The sequence below is a fragment of the Megalobrama amblycephala genome, linkage group LG19 (genome assembly GCF_018812025.1).
Source record: "Megalobrama amblycephala isolate DHTTF-2021 linkage group LG19, ASM1881202v1, whole genome shotgun sequence".
Lineage (NCBI taxonomy): Eukaryota > Metazoa > Chordata > Actinopteri > Cypriniformes > Xenocyprididae > Megalobrama > Megalobrama amblycephala.
Window position 1 is genome coordinate 11052138 of NC_063062.1, and position 10018 is coordinate 11062155.

Sequence of the window (10018 nt, forward strand, 5' to 3'; positions counted from 1 at the left end):
TAGTACATTAATGGATCTTGAGAGAGGAAATGTCATTGCTGGCTATGCAGGCCTCACGGAGCCATCGGATTTCAACAAAAATAACAAAAAAATATACGGCATGAGGGTGAGTAATAAATTACATTAATTTCATTTTTGGGTGAACTAACCCTTTAAGCCTCTAACCTTCCTGGGAAATCAAAGTATAGCCTACGATATTCGTGCACAGACATGCTCATATTTCTGTACAACTGTACTAAGATCATAGGAAGCTGTCGTAATAGCCATCTGATGCAATCACAACATTTACAGCAAACAGCGTGAAGTAGAAGAAAAAAAATCCAATGGCTGTTTCTCAGTGCGCCTGCGCAGTGCGTGGGGCTTCAGGACAGGCTCCACGTCTGAACACGAGCTCGTTCCAGCCAATCACAGGCGGCCACAGTGTGTTTGGAAACAACACACGCAAATACTTCATGGCTTATGAGCAGCCCGAAACTTCTTGAATCAGGAACCTCTACCTTTCCTTATCGTGTGTTGTCCTTTTGACTAATCAAGTCGTGAAGTCTTCGAAAATTACTGTATATATTTCATGCGATTATTAATATAGTTCTAGTTGGTCAGATTAAGAAAGAAACAATGGAAAATTCTAAGGTCTCGGATGAAGAGACGATGTCGCTGGTTATTAAAACGCCAAATCAGTTTCACGGTGATCAGCTGATCGAGGGAGTGCGCGTGGACTGGACCGTAAAAGACCTCAAATGTCACCTCTCCAAGGTTTACCCCAACAACCCGGTAGGTTTGGATTGTTTTTTTATATCCTATAGGTGTCGGGTTACATCTAGCGAGCCGTCAGCATTCCTCAACAGACAACACAAAGCTAGCTAGCATGGCTGAGCAATGCAGGAAATATCTTTCTGTCATTTACACTATAAACAGAAGATGAATTTCCACCCCATTGGTCTGGTCTGCTTTTATATGCATAGTTAATTAATCATTTATCACAATATCCCTCTATTGTGTACTTAATTGCATTATACGGAAGCAACTTCAGTAGCCTACACGTGGAAATTGTGTGTTTTTACTTTTCACAAACATCACTTCAACCATCATTGTGCAAAAACTGACTTTCTAGGTGCTTATCTGACGTTTGGACTCATTTACTTACAGGCCGAGAAAGACCAGAGACTCATTTACTCAGGCAAGCTGCTTCAGGACAACCTGCTTGTGAGAGATGTTTTCTCAAAGGTGAGGGACTTTGCCATCTATGAGGTGCTTTCTGTTTTTATTTCAGGGTTGACAAGTGACTTCAACAACAGACTGTATACAGAGTTTGCCATGACACTTACACTTGTTTACTTTCTACAGTATTTTATCTTTACCTGCTTCTAACAATGAAATTAGAAACATATTTGAATTCCTGCTATTAACTTAATATTTTTTATATTTACATTTTTAAAAGTTCAATTGACTTTTATTATAAAGTGATAACATTTTATGTATTATTTATATTTAATGTCTATTACTATAAGTATTTATATTATATTCTTATAATAATATACTTTTATTATTAAACAAATAATATTATTAAAAAAAAGTTTATTTAAACTTTAATTAAATTATAATATTGTTCATTACCAGTAGTAGCATCCAGAAATATCTATATCTAAGCATTATATTTGCCATTTATGGCTGAATTTATTAGAAATAAAGCATGGCCAATTTTTTTTTTTTTTTTTTGTCCCTAGAACATAATTCAGGGTTACAGAAAAGATTCAGTGTATAAATTCAGCTGTCATTTTTTATGTCAAAGCAAAAAAACAAATTAAAATGGGTGGACCCACAGACACCTCTTGTTCTGTATCCTCAGCCTGATCCTCTTACCATGCGCTGTAGTCCGTCTGATTTCAAAGCTGCTCAGAGAAACGACACTTCTCAAGCCTCTCAAGCGAGTTGTGCATTTGAAAATGGGGCATTTGTTTTTACATGGTGAAAGCCTGTCACCTGATAGACTTACATGCCATCAAAGCATGACACAGAGATGAAAACAATATGATAGTCACATGGTTTAACCAATCTGTCAAAGCTTTCTCTTTCAGAATATGATAGTTCCTTTGGTGAATGCCTTTGCCACCTAAAAAAATCATGTCCAACTTGTTTCAGTTGTTTCAAACTTTTTTTTTTCTGCAGGTTCCTTCAGATACCAAGCCCACTCTTCACCTGGTGTGTGCTGTGAGACCCCAACTAGGAGCAAGACCCAAAGTATGTTATTCCTATCTACTGCTTATATTAGGCTTTTACCATGTGGTAAGATTTAGTGCTACATGTAAAAACAGACATTCAGTTTATTTGTAAGTTTCACATCCTGAATTTAGCTCCAAGGCAGTATATTTGATCAGCTTACAGTATGTTTGCTGAAACTGAGATGTGGCGGTTTACTGTCGCTGAGGGGAAGGCTGTGCTTGTTTCAGTTGGGTGGAGATATCACCACACAGCTGCTTATTTCCTGTTCTTATCTGCATCCTTATTTGTACAAACCAAATGCTGTGGCAAATTTCATATGAAGTTTCATAGTGTCTCATGCACCTGTTCTGGTTTTCCTGCTCAAAAATCAAATATGTTTCTCTCTCAAATCTTTGGTGAAGGTGACATCTACACAGCAGCCGAGTTCCCAGCCTTTCCCACTAACTGCTAGCCAGAGCCCAGAGTCTCCAGGACCATCTGTGACCTCCTTACCCTCCACGGATGGCCTTAGACAGCGAGGTCATGCCGCCTGGCCTGGCACTAGTGCTGACGCATCTATGTGAGTTCTTGTCTTTTGTCAAATTGAGTTTCAGCACTTTAAGTATTATAGGTGTATGAATGTTAATTTTTACTAGTTAATTAAACATTTGTCCTTCATTCACAGGCCTGTAACTGCAGCGATGACCCATCCAGCCTTCCCCACGTACTCCCTTTACAGTCCACAGCAGCTTCTGTGGTTGCAGCAAATGTATGCCCGCCAATACTACATGCAATAGTGAGTACAACCTATATAGACATTCTACTACAGTGTTGGGCTGCACGATTTAGGTAAAACATTTAATTGCACCCCCCCACTTCCTGATAAAAATTGCAATTGTGAAAGCCAGGTTTTGCTTGTTTGTAGGGCCTCACAATTTGGCCAATTTCCTTTTTATTATTAAATGTATTATTATTATTATTATTTTTATTATTATTATGATTATTATTGTTATTATTAGTAGTAGTATTATTATTAACCCTCTGGTGCTCTTCAGTCGTTTTTGACTGCAAAATTTATTTATTTATTTATTTATTTATTTATTTTTACTTCATCGGAATGGTACGAAAGTTGGTAAAGGTTTTTGGCACCTGCTATGTAAACACAGAAAAATCATGGACATTATTCAAAAAGGTTAAATGGTCCTGAAAAAAATAGTCAAACTTGTATTGTTCTCAGTCAAAAATGACCGCTTTGTAAATTAATGGGAAATTAATTTCTTCTAGTGGAAACGTTTGGTACTGTGCCCAAACAAAATCTTACTGAAAGCTCATTTTTGAGATATCAACCTCAAATTTGGAGCACAACTTTATATTTATTATGGCTTTGATTTTCATATAAGAATTGAAAATTGTGTTTTTGTGCATTTTTCATAACGGTAAGTTAAAGGTGCCCTAGATTATGTTTTTAAAAGATGTAATATAAGTCTAAGGTGTCCCCTGAATGTGTCTGTGAAGTTTCAGATCAAAATACCCCATAGATTTTTTTTAATAAATTTTTTTAACTGCCTATTTTGGGCATCATTATAAACGCGCCGATTTTATGCTGCGGCCCCTTTAAATCCCGTGGTCCACGCCCACAGAGCTCGCGCTTGCCTTGAACAGTGCCTTAACAAAGTTTACACAACTAATATAACCCTCAAAATGGATCTTTACAAAGTGTTCGTCGTGCATGCGTCGGATTATGTGAGTATTGTATACTGTTATATTGTTTACTTCTGATTTTGAATGAGTTTGATAGTGCTCCGTGGCTAACGGCTAATGCTACACTGTTGGAGAGATTTATAAAGAATGAAGTTGTGTTTATGCATTATACAGACTGCAAGTGTTTAAAAATGAAAATAGCGACGGCTCTCTTGTCTCCGTGAATACAGTAATAACCGATGGTAACTTTAACCACATTTAACAGTACATTAGCAACATGCTAACGAAACATTTAGAAAGACAGTTTACAAATATCACTAAAAATATCATGTTATCATGGATCATGTCAGTTATTATTGCTCCATCTGCCATTTTTCGCTATTGTTCTTGCTTGCTTACCTAGTCTGATGATTTGGTTGTGCACAGATCCAGATGTTAATACTGGCTGCCCTTGTCTAATGCCTTTTATAATGTTGGAAATGTGGGCTGGCATATGCAAATATTGGGGGCGTACACCCCGACTGTTACGTAACAGTCGGTGTTATGTTGAGATTCGCCTGTTCTTCGGAGGTCTTTTAAACAAATGAGATTTATATAAGAAGGAGGAAACAATGGAGTTTGAGACTCACTGTATGTCATTTCCATGTACTGAACTCTTGTTATTTAACTATGCCAAGATAAATTCAATTTTTCATTCGAGGGCACCTTTAAACTTTAACTTTTAAGTTTACTTTTTTATTCTTATTTTTTTTTTTTACTTTTTTACGCAATAATATGTCAAATGTCTTCTTTAAAACGAGACCAAACCTACCAAAATATTAAATAAAAAATATTATTGAACTAAAATATAGTACTTTTTTTTTTTTTTTTTAAATGGTAATTTCTGAACACCACGCAAGGAGCACTAGTTCAAACAAAATAAGAAATATAGTACTATTGTAATATTTCACTGTAAAAAAAAAAAAATTGAAAATTGAGTAAAATATAAAAACTAATATTTATGGCTGTCTTAATTTCTTCATTTTCAAACATTATACCATTTCAGAACACAGTTCTGAAACATGCAGAGAATATAGTTATTTATTTAAATCGGCGCCGTTGCGACTTAATCGCCATATCACGATTTTATTTTAAGATTACTCTTGCAGCCATACTATATCCAGGCCTATCGGACTGTTGTACAACCTGTGAATGAAACGTCTAACTGTTTTTAATGCTGTGACTTTTGTTTCAGTCACGCTGCCATGACAGCAGCCGCCTCCGCTCCGATGGCCGCCCCTGCCGCTGCTTCCTCGCTGCCTGTCGGCCCTCATCAAGCCGCTGTACCTGCAGCTTTACCCAATCAAGGACCCATCAACAACCTACCAGCCAATCAGAATGCCCCAGGTCCTGCATTCATCAACCCAGAGGGAGCCAATCAGAATCTGCGAATGAATGCCCAGGGTGGCCCTGTGATGGAAGACGAGGAGGACATGAACCGCGACTGGCTGGATTGGGTGTACACCGCGTCCCGATTGGGTGTCTTCCTGACCATTGTTTACTACTATTCCAGCATGAGCCGCTTCATCCTGGTCATGAGCAGCCTGGTTATTATGTACCTGTAAGTTTAAACTAAACACCAAACGTTTATTTTGTATACATAATATTCAGAAACATGTGGTTAGTGTTTTTGAGTCATTTGTTCTGGAATTGGACTACACTGGTCACGCTGTATGTTTTTGATCCACTAAAGAATCAGTTCATAAGAGTCATTTGTTTAGCAGTTGGACTTCACTAAAAAGAATGAGTTTATATAGGTTATTTTTTTAGGGAATCGGACTACGCTTGATTGGTCGCACTGTATTTTTTTGATTCACTAAAAAGAACAAATTCTTAAGAACATTTGTTTACATTTGAATTGGAATACACTGGTTGTGCTGTATATTTTTGATTCACAAAAATGAAACGCCTCATACAAGTCATTCATTCAGAAATCAGACTGTTTAGTAGCACTTTGTTTTGTGTTGCGGCGCCACTTAATTATAGAGCAGGTATCTATGTTTGAGTGTTTTTGTATGTTCAGTGTGAAACACGTTTATGGACTTTTGATAGAGTCTGTAAACACAGATACACCCTCAGTTATATAACTTCAGGCTTTGAGCCATTGGTCAGTGTACAAACTAACACACATGCATTCCTGAGCAATATGAAAGGAATGAGTAGCTTACGCAAGCTAAAATGAGCAGAAGGACGCAGGGTTCTCTCTGATCAGAAAGAAACATCTGCCTGTGCATGACTGCAGATTGGTAGGTGGCATTCTGGGACTTATTTTGTTGATCACCAGCTGTTATCACTGAAGGTTTCAGACTAGTAAAATTAACTTCTGATACTTTATCTCTGCAAACATGGCAGTTTGACTGCTCTGAAGACTAGTGTGTAGCACTCCAGCAATCATTAGCTTGATTTGAGGGTGTTTAATGTGATGTCCCCATCTTGACCCACCCTACCATACAAACAGTTTGGGCGTCCTCTCGTGATTTAGTAATGTATGAATGAGCAGAGTTGAGGTGCTAATGGCTGACTATTTTAAAATAAATGGTGTCATTTTAATGGAAATGGAGCTCATGGAGGCCTGAATGCCTTTTTGTAGCTATTCTTATGGTTCTTTTTCTTTCTTTCAGACACACAGCAGGCTGGTTTCCTTTTAGACGGAGACCCCAAGCCAGGCCTCACAATCAGCCAGCACCAGAGGTCATCCAGAACCAGCAGAACCAAAATGAGCAGAGACATCCAGAACCAGTGAGTTATAGTTTCTTTTTAAGAAAGAAAATAAGGCCCTGTCCACACAAACAGGGGTGTTTTCAAAACTGCAGCTTTTTCTATGCGGTTTGGCCGTTCATCCACACGCAAACGCAGTATCAGGTCACTGAAACCGAACTTTTGCCAGGGTGAAGATTTTCAGGTCGCAGTGTTGAAACCAGAGATTTTGGTTTGTGACGTCGGAGTTCGCGCTGCTATCTCTTTTATTTGACGTCAGATTGTGTGCTGCTCTCTCCTTTGTTTACATGAGGCGAGTCTGTGCAATGAAGGATGTAGCCAAAATATTGCTGCTAATAACTGAGCTAACAAGGCTTATAACATATATACAGATACATAGCGACAGAGCGACATGCGTCATAATCTGAAAACCATGCCCACTGGGCGTTGACTTTATGCCAACCCTCTCCATTGACTTTGTATAGCGTGAGGCTGCCTCCTCGTCATTTCTGGCTTATAACAAAAAACAGAACAATGTCTAAAAGCTGCTATGTGACATGGTGTACAGCAAACAAGCTAAAAATCCCAGAACTAAGTTTTTATAAGCTGTCGACCCCAAAAAATGTATGTTTGAGGACACAAAAACACTGGAAACAGGCAGTGAGACAGAGCACAACGGGTCATATTACTATAAGAACTACACTGGAGGGGAACGTAATCGGCGACAGCATATGCTGAACAAACAAAGAAAAAAAAAAATTAATTATTTTTAATTAACTAAAATTAACTAAAAGCTGCTAATATGACCCGTTGCGCTCTGTCTCACTGCCTGTTTCCACTTTTGTGTCCTCAAACATACGTTTTTTGGGGTCGACAGCTTATAAAAAACCATGTCACATAGTACAAGTCTAAAATGCTATTTTTTTGTTTTAAGCCAGAAATGACAAAGAGGCAGCCTCACGCTATACAAAGTCAATTGAGACTGTTGAATTGTTTTCCTCCCCGGTGGGCGTGGATTTCAGATTATGACGCGTGTCGCTCTGTCTCTATTGCGAGAAGCTGCCTCCTTGTCATTTCTGACATATAACAAAAAAACAGAACAATGTCTAAAAGCTGCTATGTGACAGGGTGTACAGAAAACAAGCAAAAAAAACAAAAAAACAACTCAGTTTTTATAAGCTGTCGTCTCAAAAAAACGAGCATTTAAGGACACAAAAGTGGATACAGGCAATAGAGACAGAGCGCAACGTGTCATATTACTTACATACTACCCCACTGGAGGGAAACGTAATCGGCGACAGGACATGCTAAAAAAAAATTCATTATTTTTAACCATGTCAAAGGATTATTTCACCACCCTATGTGAACCTGAGAGGAGAAGATATATTGAGAAACTAAAATTTACCCACAATTTACCCATTCTTCCTGCTGATGCTTCACGTCTTATTGCCTGTTTCCACTTTTGTCACCTTAAAGGCTGGCTTTTATCGTTCAGTAGCTTATAAAAACTTAGTTCTGGGTTTTTTAGCTTGTTTACTGTACACCATGTCACACAGCAACTTTTAGGCATTGTTCTGTCTTTTGTTAGAAGCAAGAAATGACAAGGAGGCAGCTTCACGCAATACAAAGTCAATGGAGAGGGTGGGATTAATATATTATATCCAGTAATAACCATTTTTTCAGGCTTCTGATTGGCTTTAGGGTTGGGGTTATATCGCCACCTGTTGGTTTGGCATGCTCTTAACAGTGCTTCATACCATTTTTTTTTTTTTTTTAAACCATGCTTGTGTGGATGAGCTCCATTTATAAAAATATCTGTGTATGTGTGGACTAGGCCTAAGTGAAGAATTAGTTATACTTGGATAAGTAGAGTATATAGGCTGTATGTGATTTAATAATTCTCATTTTGTTCTGAAGGTGCCGCCCCCTGCTGAAGTGGAGGATGCTGAAGTTGTTGAACCCGCCATGACAGCAGTTCCTGTTCCCCCAGTTAGACCACACCTCCTATGGACAGCCTGGGTATTTTTCAAAGCCTTTTTCGCTTCTCTGGTACCTGAGGCTCCACAGGGCATTGCAAACTGATTCAGAAACAGTCAGAAAAAAGCAACAATACTGGACTCCAGAGCCCTTGGCCTGACCATTTAGACTGGACATTATACATGAAGGCTACAAGTACTAGAGATGGTAGCACTTTCCAGTCCTTTGTCTATGTGACCATTGGTTGCACATTCTGCATAAACATGGACATGGAGTTGTAAATATTGCTGGACAGTTTTTGCTTAGCACTTTAGATAACCACATCGGCTGGAATCAATGGTATCGGTCTCCTGGCCTGATCCTCTTATATAGGCTCCTGTCACCACGGCTTCATTCTCTTGAAGTGCTCTACGATGAGTGATCCAAGGATTAAACTCATGGGATTATCTTATTAAAGTTCTAGTATAATGGACAACGAAGGCCATACATTGATTTTGTTCCAAGTGCATGAATAGATGGGAGGGTGCTTGGGAGACTGCATTTGTGGCACTTTGAAGCTAATGTTGTTTATGCAATATGCTTACATGTTCTCTTTTTTAAATTGTCTTCAACCTGTGAAATGAGTAATGTTAATATTTATGAAGAAGGTTTGGTATGCGTTCAAGTAGTTTGAGCAGAATTTGCAATTCAATGAGCAGCGAAGTGTTTGTTGTTGACCTCGGGATGAAACAAAGGCGAACAAACTCTATTTCAATTTTGCACCTTCTTTACATGAAGGAACTGCACTTTGGGGTCTGGAAGAGTGGGGGACAGAAATTAAGAGAGGTATACTTCTGAGAGACTAAAAAATAAGTTTTTAATTTGGTATTTATCAACACTGTAGCATTGCTGTCATTTAATTTGATGTATAAAATAGCTTTATTAACATTATTAAGATAAGCCTCTTTGTACCAGAAAATGAAAAAAGAAATAAACAACTTTGTTTCAATTTCATTTTGAAATTCTTTGATGGAGTGTAATAGAAATATGAGTTGCATTCTGTTTGAGTAGCGCAGGTTTTCTGGTGATTTTATTTTTATTTTTTGGCTTTTTTTTATCCACCTTATTCCTACGCCCCATGACGCTTTGCGCAAATTATGGGTATAACTTCTGTTAAGCTATAAAAAATCAGTGAAATGTTCCTTCTATGAAGGCAATAATGCGTTTTTTTTTTTTAACTGAGTACAGTGAAGACATTATTCTACTCACCTACAGACCATAAATAACCCAAAAGCGTGATTCTTTCCAGAGCAATAACAGATTAAATATTACTGTAGTATAATCTGTATTATGTAACATACGTTGCCTTAATCAAAAATGTTATTAACTTCAGCATTGCATAATACAATTTCAAAGTGATTTCCGT

At 37.9% G+C, this 10018-nt stretch overlaps 1 protein-coding gene across 1 annotated transcript; it reads left to right on the forward strand.

The window, feature by feature from the left end:
- Window positions 1–403: 403 nt before the first annotated feature.
- herpud1 (homocysteine-inducible, endoplasmic reticulum stress-inducible, ubiquitin-like domain member 1) lies at window positions 404–9606 on the forward strand. The gene is made up of 8 exons (XM_048168926.1): window positions 404–771; window positions 1147–1224; window positions 2167–2238; window positions 2622–2779; window positions 2885–2995; window positions 5135–5500; window positions 6561–6678; window positions 8554–9606. Exons 1-8 carry the CDS (start codon window positions 616–618, stop codon window positions 8716–8718), a joined length of 1224 nt encoding a protein of 407 aa, XP_048024883.1. The 5' UTR covers window positions 404–615; the 3' UTR covers window positions 8719–9606.
- The last annotated feature ends 412 nt before the right edge of the window (window positions 9607–10018 follow it).

Bases quoted from the DNA above. Each gene is read 5' to 3' on its own strand.
- herpud1 (XM_048168926.1), top strand. From the start codon at position 616: ATGGAAAATTCTAAGGTCTCGGATGAAGAGACGATGTCGCTGGTTATT. The intron at 772-1,146 runs GTAGGTTTGGAT...ATTTACTTACAG, and splicing joins AGGTTTACCCCAACAACCCG to GCCGAGAAAGACCAGAGACT. The intron at 5,501-6,560 runs GTAAGTTTAAAC...TCTTTCTTTCAG, and splicing joins AGCCTGGTTATTATGTACCT to ACACACAGCAGGCTGGTTTC.